The sequence below is a fragment of the Equus caballus genome, chromosome 26 (genome assembly GCF_041296265.1).
Source record: "Equus caballus isolate H_3958 breed thoroughbred chromosome 26, TB-T2T, whole genome shotgun sequence".
Lineage (NCBI taxonomy): Eukaryota > Metazoa > Chordata > Mammalia > Perissodactyla > Equidae > Equus > Equus caballus.
In genome coordinates this window covers 46,273,882-46,291,208 of record NC_091709.1, presented here as the reverse complement: position 1 = coordinate 46,291,208, position 17,327 = coordinate 46,273,882, and the positions used below count along the sequence as shown (strand labels likewise).

Genomic DNA, 17,327 nt, shown 5'->3' with positions numbered 1-17,327 from the left:
GGGACCCCACGCGAAGTGATGAAGGACACGAGGTGTCCGAGGCCTAGCAGGGCAGAGAGGGCCTCCCTCTGGGCGTGACCTTGCCCGGCGTGTTGTGGATCACGTGAGGTCCTAGGAGGGGGTGATCCAGCACAAAGCGGCAGCCCCAGAGCAGAGAGGGGCACTGTGTTGTGGGGGAACAGGACTCAGTGACAGGAGAACGCTCACTGACAGTGATTGTTCGAATAAGCAAACACATGGAAGACAAGGAGTGCCTGGCTTCTCCGTGTCACAGATGGGAGTTACTAGAATTAACCCTGTGGTGTTGGATTGGAATTGGATTGTGTGTGCGTACACGATGTGTGTGCATGCCACAAAGCTACATATGGAACACACGCAAATGTATGTGTGGACAGACACACATGCAAACACATACCACATACATCTATTCTCTAGGTAAGTCCACTGCGAGGGCTCAACAACAAAGAGCACTCCTAACTCCAGATCTTCATTTCTAAATACAGTTTTCCACCAGAAAGAACCACGGCTCCTTGGAGAAACAGCTGACCCCAGAGCTTCGGCAGGGACAGGACCAGAGGACCCTGGAAAATCCTGTGTAAGGGAGTGCTAAAAGAATAAGGACATTTCGAAAGGTCACAGAGGCCAAATCTGGGACAATTTGAGCATTAAAATAAATGATGACGGGAATGAATTACACTGCAAAAACTAGAAATCAACGAGTGCATGCTGACATCAATCAGTGCACAGGAGGACTCTCACTTCCAGATGAGACGAAGTACAGGGACCAGACTGACACAGCCACCTGAAACAACCGAAAAAAACCCCATGAATCAAGGGTTTTCAAAACCCTGGATATCAGGGGACAAAGGACAGGGATCCTCAAGAGAGGGAAACGAGGTGAGCCCCGCGAGGGGCCCAGCTGACCCCCTGGAGTTTCCAGACCACAGCACATGGCAGGGCACTGAGGGAAAGTCTGGCAGATGTCCTGCGTGGATGAGAAAGGGCCGAAGAGTCCTGGGAGACGAAGGCAGCTGACTTCATAGGAGGTCGGAGTATCCTGGAAGAGAGTGCACCAAGCACAAAGAGAACCCAAGAGGCCTGCAGAGGGGCCCCTCGAGCATTCAGCAGGGAACTGATCAGCACATGTGTGCATGTACCACCCAAAGCCATGGAGAGACCCAGAAGGCAGGACTAGACACTCACAAGGGGCCTGGAAAGGGGCCAGACTGGAAAACCTCAAGTCACTGGGTGGGGCACTCAGGAAGTAAGGAATAACTAGGGCTGGACTGGGCACTGCTCCAGACCCATTAAATCATAAAATCAATACCTAAAAGGATCAAACTTAGCAAGCAGATTAAACAAAACTCAAGAAAACTTTTAGGATTACAAATATACCAGCATCAAACAAGATAAAATTCACAATGTCTGGCATCCAATAAAAACTTGCCAGGTAGACAAAGAAGAAAGAATATATGACCCATAGTAAGTAGAAAAATCAGTCAATAGAAATAGACTCAGTAATGACACAGATAATAGAATTAGCAGAGAAAGCCATTTAAATAGTTACTATAACCATATTTCATATATTCAAGAAGGCAGAAGAAAGACTGATGTTAAGCAGAGACATGGAAGATCTTTTAAAAAGAAGGAAAAGACCCACGTGGAACTTCTAGAGATGAAAACCACCAAGTCTAAACTGAAAAATACACTGGGTGGGACTAAGGGCGGATTAGACACTGCAAAAGAAACAGTCAGTTAACTTGAAGACAGAAAAACAGAAATTATCCAAATGAAACACACGACTGATCAAATATCAACAGCGCGTCAGTGAGCTGCAAGACTTCAAGTGGCCTAATATATAATTAACTGGAGTCCCCAAAGGAGAGAAAGGGAGAAACATAAAAAATATTTGCAGAAATAATAACCAAAAATGTTCCAAATTTGATCAAACTTATAAGGCAAAGAAGCCCAAAAAACCCAAAGCACAAGAAACATGAAGAAAACTATACTAAGGCATATCATAATCAAATTGTTTAAAACCAGTGATAAACGGAAAAAATCTTAAAACCCAAAGAAAAAAAAGACACTTTATGTGGAAAGTAACACAACAAAAATGAAAGATTTCTCATGGGTAACAATGGAAACCAAGACAGCGGAGTAACAACTTTAAGTGTCGAAAGGAAAAAAGAACTGTCAAACCAGAATTCTATACTCAGTGAAGTAAATTAAAGTGAGGCAAAATAAAGACTTTCTCAGACATATGAGAGCTGCCAGAACTCAGCAGCAATGGACCTGCACTCTAAGACGTGAAGGAAGTCCTTCAGTGGAGGAGACGAACCCCATGGGAACTCGGGATCTGCACAGAGGAAAGGGGAGCTCTGAGAATGGTCCTCATGCAGGCAGATATGAAGACGTGTTCTCTTATGCTTCATCTCCTGAAAACATAACTGACTGAAAACATAAGAGTAACAACCTCCTGTGGGGTCTGTAACACGCAGAGGATTAACACATATGCCACGACGGCACAGCACACTGCTGGGAAGTTTTCAGCCCACGTGGCAGTAGAACGTGACCTGAAGGTCATGACTGAGGTGGTAAGTTACTGACGTACACTATAAACCCTAAAGCAACTACTGAGAGAACATAACTAAGAGTTTTACTTTTAAATCTAAGATCCTAAACATTATCAACTTGCTCCAGGAACTTTTGCTTAAGAGATAATACTCAAAACTAAAACAAAACAAAAACCTACAACAAGAACAAAAAAACAGAGGCTCTCTATTAGAAAATGTAATTTTAGGAAAAGAAACCTCCTTCATAATGTCCACAAAAACTATATTTTTATGAAAAATGTTATGACCCATTACTAAAGGACACAAAAACGGCATAAAGAATGGAGACACAAACCATGCCCCCAGGTGGGAAGATTCATGATTACTGAAATTCTTCTCAGGTGAACCTGTAACTTACTCAAGGCAATCCCAATCAAAGCGCCTCCAGTCTTGTCTTTTTCTTTTCAACTGCTGTTCCAGTCACCTCCCGCTTTGCCACAAACCTCTACACTATGCGGTGGTCCGGAAGATTTACTCTGCTCACGAGTCTACGAGCCAGCGATTTGGTGGATAGCTCGCCTGCTCCACCTAGCATGAGCTGTGGCGCTAGAAGGCTGGGCGCAGGGGCCAGCCCACGCCTGCTGGCGGACGCTAGCGTGTTGGCCAGGACCTGCTGGGACCGGGGCTCTACACCTCCAGGTGGCCTTCCCATGGGGACTTCACTTCCTCACACAATGGTGTCTGGGATCTAAGAGCAAGCATACCAAGAGGACCCAGCAGGAGACACATTACCTTTTATGACTTAGTCTTTTTCAAAAGTCAGAGTGCCCCTTCTGCCAGGCAGAGGCCCTCTCAGATTCAACTGGAAGAAACACAGACCAGCCTCTCAATGGAGGAATGTCACTAGCGAGTAGAGAAGTGCATGTGGGATGGGATATATTGGTACAGCCATTTTGGGAAAACAAAATTTATACACCTAACAATCTGATTCTAAAATTTCTAAGGAAGAGAAAATAGCCAAGAGATTTATTTTAAAGAAGAGATACCAATACATATTATAAAAATGTAATAATTAGAAGTCTGGTCCTGGCACAGAACAGACAATGGTTAATAGAACTGAGGTGTCTAGGATATTGCGCATACAGGATGTTGGTTTAAAATAAAGGTGACACTTTTGATAAGTGGGGAAAAGACAGTCGATTATGAAATGAAGTCAAACTAATTTGCTACCCATTTAGACTATAATATTAGATCATGAAGCCCCAAATCTCCTACTACACACAAAAATAACCTGAAACTATACAGGTCCAAATATAAAACAAACTATCAAATGATTAAAAGAACATATAGGAGAAGATCAATTATTATCTTCAGATAGACCAGGCCTTCCTAAACATGATACACTACTCAGAAACTGGTTTTTTAATTACATATTTTGCTCCATAAAAAATATATTTATGAATACCTATACAACTAAATAATAAGATCAACCACCTACAGAAAACAGGAATTACGGAAGATGCAAGAGGGTAGAACACACCAATAATAGAAGAGTTGAACATGGCACTGTCAGTTCAAGACAGGCCAAGAGGCAAAACAGAAATGAGCTAAACAATACAACCAGTAAGACAGCTCTTACAAACACATATTTACCATTATAATCTGAAAACAGAGAAAATACATTCTCAAACACACATGGAACAACCACAAAAACTGATCATTTATTTGGACACAGAGAAGACAAGTTTCATAAAGCCACTCTGATCACAATGCAGTCCACCTGGAAGAGGACCAGGTGAACGAACGCGGGGCTCTCCACAGGTCTGTTCCTGGGCGCAGCAATTCTGAAAGCACTGTGCGCAGACTGCAGGACTGAGCAGCTAACGTGTGGACGCTGCCGGGAGCCAGGGCGGAGATCAACACGGACTGGGCTACGGCAAGAAGGAGCCTGTGGGGTTAGGCTACAGTTGGAGGCATGAGCATCAACTCAGGATTTCTAAGATGTGTACTCTCTCAACTCCGCCTACTGAAGGGCATAGACGCGGCGATACTCCCCGAGTGCTCCGTGAAGAAATGGCTGATCCCAGGACAAGGGAGCAAAGGTCCAAGAACCAAGAATACGTTGCTATGCCAGAAAGTTAGAAAATGCTCCAAAGGACACAGGAGCCAGCTGGAGGTGACACTCAGTGGGCAAATCCGGGACAACTCAAGCACCAAGATAAGCAAGGATAACTGACTACAGAGCATTAAATAAAGCAGAAACCCAGACGGACTCTTCTCCAGAGCATAGCACCAGCTGAGACATTTAGGGGCATGGCATTTGCAGCTCTGAGTAAAGACTGGTTCAGGAAGGATCATCAGTGGGTGCTAAATCCAAGCAGGACAAGGAGCAGGACCCTCATGTGGTCTGAAAGGGGCTCCCCAGAGAGGGCTTCTTGGTTGCAAGGGCAAAAAAGAACTATAGCATGGAGAAATTGGACAACCCCTCACACGAGGTCGAATCTAACACTGCCACTGAGGGCTGTAGAGAAGAGTCAGCACAGCAGGCGGGACGGCCACCTCTGGGCCTGCTCCCAAGGCTGGCATCTGGGAACGCGGATTTGGGGAGGGTTCCCGCCACCGTGAGGCAAGAGTGCCTCACTGGGCCTAAACTGCAGTACAAACACTATGGCTTGTGCTGACACCTGCTCCCCTCTGGGACTCCACAGTTTTGGTACATGCCAGGCAGAGGCTGCCTACATGACTGGCCCCCGATAAACACCCTGGACACTGAGTCTCTAACCAGCTTCCCATCTAGACGACATCTCAGACGTGCCGTCACACTCACTGCTGGGGGAGTAAGACCATCAACGACTCCCCTGGGAAAGGTCACAAAGCAAAACCAGCAAACGCAAAAGGTGTGGCCCAGGGGCAAAGTCCAGGGGAAACGAGGCATGAGCTTCGAGTCCCCGCTCATTAAAATTACAAAGAACGATTTCTGCAGCCTCAGATTCAGGTTAAAATGTCACAGTATGTAACGATTTATATATTTTGTATACTGCAAAATGCTTACTTTATTGGAGTCAAAACCGGAAGAAATGACCCACAGAATTCTATATTAATTCATGACTGAAAAATTCTGTCAAGAACAAAAAGTTTCGGGGCCAGCCCAGTGGCACAACGGTTAAGTCCGCACATTCCACTTCAGTGGCCCAGGGTTCACCAGTTCGGATCCTGGGCGTGGACCTATGCACCACTTGTCAAGCCATGCTGTGGCAGGTGTCCCACATATAAAGTAGAGGAAGGTGGGCACAGATGTTAGCTCAGGCCCAGTCTTCCTCAGCAAAAAGAGGACTGGCAGCATATGTTAGCTCAGGGCTAATCTTCCTCAAAAAAAAAAAAAAAAAGGAATGAAAAGTTTCCTTCTAGGTTCATAAATACACAACTGCATAGTACAAGTGAAGGCCACCATACCCACACAGTAGTGTCCCTCGCTCGATGGGCAGTCATGAAGAGCCTCCTGCAAAAGGCACCATGATGGGAGGAAGCAGGACACAGGGCCCCGCCCTCAGAAAGTCGATACACCAGCGAGAGAGACAAACAGCATGATCAAGCAGAGTAACTGCCATGATGGTGAACACAGGGCGCTATGAAAACAAAACTGACAGCGAATACTAAAGATACCTAGTGGCCAGTCGGGGACAGTGAGATGGCTCACAATAACTGGCAACACAGGAAGGAAGACTGTCTTTGGTGATTACCATGAGTGCAAGGCCCTGCACCAGGACAGAAACATGCAGGGACAAAGCTGCACGTCTAGCTGAGGAAGGGAGAAAAGAGAAGACCACCAACACACAGAGTACATTAAAAAGTAAGTGTGAAAAATTACAGTTGTCTTAACAAAGCCCAGACAGGTGCATGCTTAGTCCCACTGCAAGCGCCCTCCCCTCGAGGAGCACTTACACAGCACTCTGTCCAGTAGATGTGCAGGAAGGGGAAGGTGAGCAGGGCTTTGTTCCCTTCCTTAGGCAGCAGCTCCTCCTTGAACTGAACAAAGTTAGACTCCAGGTGAATCATCTTCGGAGCCCGGCCATAGGACCTAGAAACAATGTTTAACACACCACTGAGGAGAACGTTCAGCAGAAAGAAACAGGAAAAACACAACATAATTTAACCATAGCTCTGAGTTCAGAAGTACATATATAATATTAACCCTGAATTGTAACTATAATACTCTGTCCAAAAAGTTCTAGCAATTACTTTAATAATTCACAGTTCACATTTACATGTCAAACTCCCCCCTCCATAAAATCTTTCATTTTGCTCAATGACAGCACACAGCAATACTCTACCTCACCAGGCTGTTTGCAGTGCTATAGACTTCTGAGACAAACGGGCATCACTTGCAATTTAACTGAATCTCTAGTCACTACATAAGAGAGGAAACGCGCTCCCAGATGCCAAGCACAGTGGGAAGCTACGAAAGCTTTCATCTGGGCTAACACTTTTGGGACAATCTGTACCATTCAAAAAAGAGAGAACTGTCCGATGAAAGAGAACACGCTTTTGTTTGCAGAGCATGAAAAAACAGTGGTAAACACTCTTTCTCAACCAAAGAAGAAAAAGAAGATGGAGGAATCCCACAAGCTACAGACATCTAATCTAAGGCTGTCAGAGGATATGGATGCTATTTCATTACACTTCCGAAAAATGAATTATGCTACATACATCTTTTTTCCATACCTCTATTTTCCACCAGTAGTAGCTGTGTCTCCTTTAAATTCCAAGAGCTGGATTTCGTATTCTTTGGAGTCTCTGTTTAGTAAGCTGACACCAACCACATTTAACACGATTAGGCTCATACTTGAACTTGCGTATTTCCTATTGCAGGCTCTATTTTTTCCTGTCCCTTGTGGGATTAATCGAGTTTTCTTTTTCCATCCTTTTTCTCTGCTGGCTTGAAAGTCTAACCATCTATCTCTACTCCACTATTTTTAATATGCATGAACAAATCATTCTTTCAAAGACTAAAGCAAATGTCGACCCTCTTCTTGAACGAGACAGGAAAGATACACTTTCTTCTCTGCTTCCTTCCCCATATCTGAAATTTTAGATTTTTTAATTTTTAAAAAGATTGATACCTTAATTTTAGTAAAATATTTTTATGACTTGTTGCTGGCAGCCACTTCTTTCATCCTGTGAATTCTGGGCTCATTTTTCTTCTTGTCGAGATACGCCCTTTAATTCTTTCAGACAGGGCCGTAAGATTTCTGATCATCTGTGTCTGAGAAGGTTTCTAGTAAGCACTGCTTCCCAACTATCTCCGTGCTCTGGCAAACAGTGAACATAATATTTAAATGGCACCCTGGAGCAAACATATGTGGCTTTGTGCAGCCAGAAGTGACAGGTGAGGGCCCCTGGCCATCCTGGGCCCCAGCTGGCCCCCAAGGCCTCAGAGGAACAGAATCTCTCACACCTGCGTCGTCCTGGGCTGGGGGCGGGGGCGGGGGGGCTCGGATTCAGCCTTCCTTCTTCAGGAGAGTGCAGGGGATAGGATCAGGTTCAAAGGTACCTGCCCTCAGGACTTGGAGAAGCCCAGTCTTAGGTGCTGTATTTCCTGCTGCATTGTAAGCCTGGACAGACTGTAGGTTCGGATTTGCTCTTCTCCTGCTTCCTTGGCACAGCTTTTTGTTTGCTTTATCTTCATTCTGCTGGACATTCAGCGAGCTCCTGCAATCTCCTGATTCCCATCTGGGAAAATCCTGACACCAGCCCTTCATTCTCTGTTCTCTCCTCTGAAACACCTACTAGAGGGACACTGAAACTCCTGGATGTAGCCTGTGTCTCTGCTCTTCTTCCATGCTTTCCAGCTCCAGCCCTTGGCATCAATCTCCAGCAGTAAACTCCAATTTCGAAGCTCCATCTTCCAACTCACTAATTTGCTCTTCAGCTACACGACTGTTCACTGCATCTAGTAAAGTTTCTGCTTCAATTTTTTTATTTCCAAGATCTAATCAATTTCTAATTTTTATCACAGTAATATGTACATGCTTTAACATGTTAAATAGTACTGAGAAGCTTTTCTCTCTCACACCCCCTCCCCCACGACAGGAGCAGGCGCCTCCCCATCCTTCTCTGGCCTCCTCCCACACGTGTTTCCTGTAGCTACTCTAACCAATGACCACAAACCTGGAGGCTTAAAACACTAATTATCTCACAGCTCAGAAGCCACAAATCTGAGATCACGGTGTGGCAGCGTTGCTTCCTTCTGGAAGCTCTAAGGGAGAATCCGTTCCTGGCCTCTCTCCTGCTGCTGGCAAGCCGTGGCATTGTTTGGCTTACAGACGCAGCACTCCAATCTCTGTCTCCATCGTCACGTGATCTTCTCCCCCGTGTCTTCTACAGACACTTGCCGTTGGATTTAAGGCCCACACTACTCTCATGCAGAAATCCTTAACTTGATTACATCTGCAAAGACCCTTATTCCAAATAAGGTCACATTCACAGGTCCCAGGTGGACATATTTTTTGGGAGGCGGAATTCAACACGCTACACCTCCCCGAGCACTTTAAATTTAGAGACAATCTTCGACTGTCCATGATGGAAGATGCAGAACCAGCTGTGTGTGCCCAAGCTCTTGCTCTCCCTCCACCCTCCAGCAGTTCTATCACGAGTCGTTGTCCATGTTGTTTCCCTTATTAGTAAATGTAGCAACACTGCTCACTAATGAGCCAAGTAACACACTATGGTTACAGGAGCCTTATAATGTAACTTTTCTTCTTGGCATTTTTTATTTTCCTAGCTCGCAGTATCAACATTTTTAATTCCTCTCAAGCTCTCCAACAGAACTGTAAACCCTCTGATCACTACCCACACAAAGTCAAGCATCAGACATCTATCAATTCTCTTCCCTGGAAGCGTCCCTCAGGAGCCCAGAGTCCTCCTGCACCAATCAGGGAGGCAGCCTCGGTCCTAAACGTGATGAAGCACATCCCCCCAGTGTTGGCCGAGAAAGGGAATGTGGCAGGCCTTTTCCAGGAGCCATCGGCTTCTCCTGAGATGAGGTCTCCACTCGCTGGGATGTGGCACACAGTTCTCGGATCTCGGCTGTGCCCTGTTCAGACTGAGACTTGCTGGTTTCAGAATGGCACTTCTCCCGCTTTCTGTAGTGCCTCGTATCCAAGAGTCTGGAGGTTTTCTGTCCACAGAAAGACTCTCCAGGCCCCTGCAGGAGCAGGCAAGCTTGGTCACTTCAACAAACAAACACACACACACAGACACACACACACATACACACGGCAGCAGGAGCCCTGCATCTAACTACTCCCTGCCCACACTTTCTGCTACCCACCTTTCCAACCTGGTCTTACCCTCGCCTTCCAAGGCCATGGGCCCTGTCACCTGCCAGGGGACTCATCTGCTTCTCAGGGAGCCACCTCTGCAGACACATGGCTTTCTCAGCTCTCTCTCCCAATTCCTCTGTGTCTCTTCCTTCTCCCGGAAGGTGTTCCCAGCTCTCTGCTGCCTCCATCTCCACCCCCCGCCTCTGTCCTTGTGCACTGAGGCATTTTCAGCACTTTTTTCCTCATTTAGTGAGGTTTGAGGAAGACGAAGAGATGAATACATATATTCAATCTATGTAGTTTATTTCATTTTTTCTTCTTCCTCATAACCCCCTTTCTTGTTTCTTGGACACACTTTTTTTCTTTTATCTTTCTGAATGTGTAAACAGTGTCTACTTATTCAAAATCCTTCCAGATTACTCCATTTTGTCGGGTACTAAACTCCTCCACTTGTAAGCTTGTTCTCTCTTGTTCATAGCACTGGGCCTCCTCAGATGCTGAGCACTTCTTCTGTAAGGGCATTCTCCCACATCCTGTACACTCTTTATACTGAACGTTAGTAACTAAACACATTCCTTCTAACACTATAATTGTGCAGAAAAAATAGACTTGATTCACTAGAGAACCTGGGTAAGTCATCCCCAGAAAGCCACAGGAATTCTTCACGTTACAATGGTATAAAGTGGTGGTCAGACAGGAATAATGCAGCAAGAATTAGAATTACACGAACATCAATAACAACGGGAGATTTTTTATACACCTTGGTTAAAATCAGATTACCTGTGTTAACAAGTCAAAATCCAAACATTTTCTAGAAATAATATCTAATCTTACCAGAAATAAGTTTTCTAATAAGATAATTCAAAGTCAATTATTTCCTCTGATCAAGTCATTAGATGAACAATTACACACAACAGGTCAACTGGGATGGTTGATCTGGTTTCTCTCCTAATTTTTAAATAACATTTTCTGGACACTGTCTCATCCTTAAGCAAAGAGCACAGGAGCTCAGGGTGGAGAGGGCTCTTGACGAGAGCGCACACCGAGAGTACATCTTCTGCTTGATGCGCAGTCTGAGTGAGCGCACGTCTCCTTTCCAAACGCCTGTGTCTTGAAGACATTCTGATGAGCCATGAAGAATCAGAAGTCATCCCTACAAAAGCGAGCCTTTAACTCAGAGGACCTGTCTTGCTTCCAGCACCCTAGGTCTCGCTGAGACAATCAGCACACTCCTTAAAGAATAAGGCCCACAGATTCAGGGATGCCACACAGCTTCTTTACGATCCACTTAGAACTGAGGCTTCAACTGTTACTACCTCACTTGCTCACAAAAATGTCTAAAAATGGGGGCTGGCCCCGTGGCCAAGTGGTTAAGTTCGCGCGCTTGGCTGCAGGCGGCCCAGTGTTTGGTTCGAATCCTGGGCGCGGACATGGCACTGCTCATCAAACCACGCTGAGGCAGCGTCCCACATACCACAACTAGAAGAACCCACAACAAAGAATATACAACTATGTACCGGGGGCTTTGGGGAGAAAAAGGAGAAAATAAAATCTTTAAAAAAAAAAAAAAAATGTCTAAAAACGAAGAGGGAGATACACCCAGAAAACAATAGGCCATACCTTCTCCATTCCATCGGTTCCCTTGGAAGCTGCTGGGACAGCGTCGGATAAACAGAGGTAAATAAATTCTGATCTCCAGCACCTATAACAGGAACAAAGAGAAATCCAGCTATGACATTTTTAGATGAATATAGCAAAATTGGCTCTAAAGGTTATTAAATGGGTAATTTTAGACAACTTTATACTTAGTAATATGACATTACAAAACAAGGCTGCTTCATACCTTTAAATAACTGGTCTCAGGAAAACCCAGCCCTTGACATACATGATCTAACTTAACCCTCACAACCCCTCTGTGAGGTAGGTACATATGATTTTCCCCACAAGGAGAATGAGGATCAGGAAAGTTGAGTAAATTGCCCAAGGCCACAGAGCTTAGTAGAGATGCAGCCAGCTCAGCTCCCCTCAGCTTTCCTCCTGAGTCTGTGCTCTACAACCACTGCTCCCTTCAACTTCAGAACAGCTGCAGAACTCCGTGCAGACAAGGAATCCAGGGAAGTGAGCACGAATTTCTTCACCAAAATAAACTCAATATGCATCCAAACGCCAGTAGCAGCTACAATACACAGGACACTCTCCATGTGCACATATTACCCAAGACACCTGACATGCACTCTCTCGTTTAGTCCTAGGTAACTCCTAGAAGGCAAGGTCAAACACAACCAGACTTCACAGGTACAGAAAGTGGATCTGAGAGGTCAAGGCGTTTCGAGCACAAAGCTGGCCAGCGGCAGACACTAGTTCCGAATGCGGGTGCGCCTGACTTAATGCTGCCCACTCAGGTTTAATTCAGCTCTCCATCCTGGCTTTAAGAGAGCTGAAAACCCAGTTAGCGCTCATAAAACGATTGTACGACCATATTACACTTAAGCTAAAAAAAAATCTTTTCATATAGATGACTCAAATGCTTATACTCAGAGGATCCTCTTTTCAGCAAAACCATTTTCCAAACTGCTTTTATATTGATCTTAAAGCAATCACTAGGAATTGATATGGGCCATTAATACATCTGCTTATTTTGCTCTCATGGACCTAAAAAAACCTCCCCCAAACCACAGAACAATGTCAAGTCACTGCTGAGAGGAATGATACTTCTAGGCAGCTGAGCCGAGAGGGGCAGAGAGGCGGGGTGCACCGTGACTGGACACAAACACTGAGGCCTGACCGCCAGGGTCCCATGTCAGCTCCGCCACGTACTGGCTGAATAAGCCTGGGGATACCATTCACCCTTCCTGGGTGTCGGGGGACCATCTGTGAAATGGGAAAATAAAAATACCTCCCCAACACAGCCTGGTGAGAATTAAATGAGTCAACACAGTAAATAACCTCCAACAAGGTCTGATGCAAAGTAAATACTTAATAAGGCTCACTATTACTACATTTTTTGTTAAAATAAAAATTTTTATGTTTATCATTTTTCATCATGGTCATTGGTAGTCATCTTAGAAATCATTACAGAAAATCTTCAGTTAGCTTCAGATTTATCTTTTTTCTTAAAGATTAGCATCTGAGCTAACATCTGTTACTAATCTTCTTTGTTTTCTTCTTCTTCTCCCCCAAGCCCCCCAGTACACAGTTGTATATTCTAGTTGTAGGTCCTTCTGCTTGTGCTGTGGGACACCACCACAGCAAGGCCTGATGAGTGCTGTCATGTCTGCGCCCAGGATCCAAACTGGCGATACCCCAGGCTGCTGAAGTGGAACACACGAACTTAACCACTCTGCCACGGGACTGGCCCCAGATTTCTTATCTTTGACTGCCAATTCCTGTTGCCTCTTTACAAGGTTCCAAGATGTTCTTTTCCTAACTTTTCTTTTTTTCAGTGAGGAAGATTGGCCCTGAGCTGACATCTGTGCCAATCCTCCTCTATTTTGTATGTGGGACGTCACCACAGCATGGCTTGGTGAGTAGTGTAGGTCTGCACCCAGGATCCAAACCCACTAACCCTAGGCTGCCAGAGCAGAGTGAGCAAACTTAACCACTACACCACCACGCCGGCCCCTACTAGATCGCAAGATTAACATACAAAAACCACTATTCGTTGCTAGGTAGAAATGAGGGGAACTACATGGAAGCTTTCTCCTCTTTCACTTGATTTTCTGTATAAAACTACACACATGATCCTTGCAATAAAATCTAACATAAATGAACAATTAACGTATGTACACAGAGTAAAAAAATGAAATGCCTCCTACCCGCCCCCAAGCCATCTCCCACAGGAAATCCTGCTAAACAATAAAACTCGTCTAAATGGAAACTATGAAGTAACAGTTTTTCTTATATTCTATCTGGAATAAATCTTTAAGTCCAAACTTTAACTTGAAAAGAGTAGAGGTCAATTAGCACATCTGTCAAGTGCAAAGATGTCATCTGACAGTAACTGGGGACTCAACATGTGACCATTTGACCTCAGAACCTGTTATAGGCCAAACCGTGTCCTCCCCCAAAAGGCATGTGTTGAAATTCTAACCCCTAGTACCTCGAAACAAGACTGGGTTTGGAAACAAGGTCTTGAAAGACGGGATTAAGGTAAAATGAGGTCCTCAGGGTGGGCCCTAATCCAACCTGACTGGTGACCTAGAAGAAGAGGAACTGGGGACACATGGAGAGACACCAAGATGTGAAAAGAGCATCCACAGCCAAGGAGAGAGGCCTCAGAAGCCAAGCCTGTCGACACACAATCTGGGGCATCGAGCCGCCAGAACCGTGCGGAATCAAGTGTGCTGCTTATGCCCCAGTCTGTGCTATCTGCTACGGCAGCAAGAGCTGACTACGACAGCACCCTGATCTACGTCTGCAGCCAAATCCTTCCAACCCACTGACACTCTACCCTGACCGGACAAGAACGAAGCAAAGCCACCGTAAGCTTCTCAGAATACACAGGTCTTATCAATTATAATACTCTTCAATCTTTATTTCGAGTACTATGAAAATGAGAGATGCCTTTGAAAATGGGCCACAGAGAGTCAGAGCACAAAAAGAAAGAGGGGAAAGAGCTTACTGTAAAACTCCGAAGAATTAAATCTCATCTTATGTGACAGGTAATTAAATGAACAACATAGACTTTGTAGCTTCCCCGAATAGCTCAAGCATGAAGGAGAAAAGTCATTAGAGCTTTGGGATCTGAACTGTAAGAGAGAGCAACTTCCAGGCTGATTTTCCATTTTAATCCCATGGGCAACAGAGGCACGAGGAAAACCAATGAGGATGCGGACGTTAGAAAGGAGCTACTAAAAGCAAAATGAGGTTTTACTGACGTGCCCGCATCAGAGGACTCTGCAGAAAAGTGGGGTTTATTTTTCTGACTCAAGAAGCCTACTGAAAGACTCAATTCAGACAACGGAGATTCCTTTTTTTGGTGAGAGGGGAGACATCACAATAACTAATAAGAGTAATTCAAAGCCTGATCGCATTGACATAAATCTCTTTCCCTGTGCGTGTGTCTACACACACAGGACCCACTCTCGTCACTCACTGGGGGCTCAGCGATTTGAGGATTGGGGCGAGCCAGGGGGCACACAGGGGCCCGCACCCAGGCGGGTGCAGGGGTGTGTGCAGACCAGCACAGTCCTCCTCTGCCCTGGCTGTATCAGTGCCTGGCAGCCCCCTGGCAGGAGGGATGACTGAGGAGCAGGCACAGGAGCCCTGAACATGAAGGGAAACATCGGGGGACAGTCACCTGCTCCGAACAGAGAGACGCGGGCACTGTGTCTGGGTGCTGCCTGGACCTGCACGGCACCTGTCCCAGGCTGAGAGCCCGGCTCAGACACTCCTCGAGAACGGCAAGCAGAGCCCAGTTTCTGAGAGAATGAACCAAACCATTTCCTCACAATTTACACCAGCTGGAACTGACCTATTCCCCGCGGTCAGAGACCCACGCAGGCCCTCACCGCGCAAGTCGCTGAGAATTTGACCAGCACACATCATGTAGTAATCACGCAATTTAAAACTTTTTATGTTAAAAGCAAATAAGAACTAATTAAACACGGGGGAAAAAAGAATTCAAAAAGATGATTTCAGTGATTTAAGCATAAATGGGTCATATTTCAACAAACTCAGCTTAACATTTTCTTAAAATCTTTAAAACAGAAGGACTTGGGAACTCAAAGAGGAAGTAGTAACTTATACCAATATTAAAAAGACACTAACACGTGACCAGTTTACAAAACATGAGTAACTAGACATAGATGTTATCGTTCAGATTTCAGATGACCAACAATAAAATGATAAGAAAATGGCTATTCTTGAAACAACTGCAATTTTCAGAGAAGTCAACTGTCACTGTAGACTAGACACTCCTTCCAGACCCATGGTGCTCTCGCTGAGATGAGAGTCTGGCCAAAGCTCAGCGCCAGCCCAGACGGACCCCGCGGCTGTGCTCAGGCCAGCCCCAGCTGTCCTCATACCCATACGTAATTTGTCTATCCTCCAGCAACGAAAAGAGCAATGGAAGCTTTGACTTTCAATCATTTCATGCACAAAACCTTTTATTTTAGGGTCCACTAGAGCTGCAAAGTCACAAAGTTATTTAGGCCAAAGCATTTTCAAATTCAGATTTTTAATTCTTCACAGTCAACTGCAACCAGAACAGAATCAGTATTAAGTTGATACTTAAAGAGCAGAGGACCCCAGGATGTCCTGCTTTGTGTGAAGATGCCTCCAACAAGACAGACAGACAACCAGTGCTTCAGCCTGCTAAAAACCTGCATCCAGACTGAAGGGTGCACAGCGGCTCTGTGTGGGGAGAGGTTACTGGGAGCTCGCTTTCTGATTACAGGCATGTCAGATGTCTAAACGAGACCAAAACAAAGGTACAAGTTACTCTTTAACTAAAGGAAAAAGGTTTGCATTATGCTCAAAAAGCTATAAATTTGTTGTGGCTAATATTCCTATAATGTTTATGCAATAATTTTTAAACGATTTTAGGTCTTGATTATGACATAAGATTGGATTTAGGGGGCTGGCCTGGTGGCGCAGTGGTTAAGTTCACGTGCTCCACTTCAGCGGCCCAGAGTTCGCGGGTTCAGATCCCAGGTATGGACCTACACACCACTCATCAAGCCACACTGTGGCAGGCGTCCCACATACAAAATAGAGGAAGATGGGCACAAATGTTAGCTCAGGCATAATCTTCCTCAAACAAAAAGAGGAAGACTGGCAATAGTTGTTAACTCAGGGCCAACCTTCCTCACCAAAAGAAAAAGAAAAGGTTGAATTTGGCACTAAACAGTCTCCAGAAAGAGCATAAATTACCAACGTGGTCTGACTGCTCAAGAGCTAAAACTTGTCTGGGGAAAAACAAGGTTAAACTGAAAAGTTACCTCTCAAAAGTTACCTTCACTGTGGGAAGGACACAGGGCTTTTCTACTTATAGAATCACTATGTCCTATGATTTTTTTTTTCCACACCTGTGTTAAGGGCATTCAAAAATCTCCAGCTGATTCCGGGAACCTATGAATGTGTTACATTACACAGCAAGGGAGAATGGAGGTCGCAGATGGATTAAGGTTGCTAATCATCTGACCTTAACGTAAAGAGATTATCCTGGATTATCTAGATGGGCCCAACGCACTCACAAGGGTCCTTAACTGGGGAGAAGGAGGCAGAAAAGCCGGAACCAGAGAGATGGCATCTCAAAGACTGAACCGGTCACTGCTGGCTGTGAAGATGGGAGAGGGACCATGAGCCAAGGAATGTGGTGCCTCTAGAAGCTGGAAAAGGCAGGAAACGGACTCTCCTCTGGAGCCTCCAGAAGAAATGGGCCCTGCCAACCACTTAATTTTAGCCCAATGAGACCATTTCAGACTTCTGACCTCTGAAACTATAAGACAAT

At 45.1% G+C, this 17,327-nt stretch overlaps 1 protein-coding gene across 11 annotated transcripts in view; it reads right to left on the bottom strand.

Moving 5' to 3' along the window:
• The window catches only part of TRAPPC10 (trafficking protein particle complex subunit 10), a 102,273-nt gene that overhangs the window by 65,383 nt on the left and 19,563 nt on the right, over positions 1 to 17,327 (bottom strand). For 5 of the 11 annotated variants that reach the window (XM_023630263.2, XM_023630264.2, XM_070252443.1 and 2 more), the window contains exons 2-3: positions 11,495 to 11,576; positions 6,495 to 6,630 (exon numbers count right to left, since the gene is read on the bottom strand). In XM_023630263.2, coding sequence (XP_023486031.1) covers positions 6,495 to 6,630; positions 11,495 to 11,576 — 218 coding nt within the window. Of the gene's footprint in view, positions 1 to 6,494; positions 6,633 to 6,883; positions 7,100 to 11,494; positions 11,577 to 17,327 lie in introns of those variants that run through there. The other 6 variants (XM_070252440.1, XM_070252445.1, XM_070252447.1 and 3 more) reach the window with 6 other exon arrangements.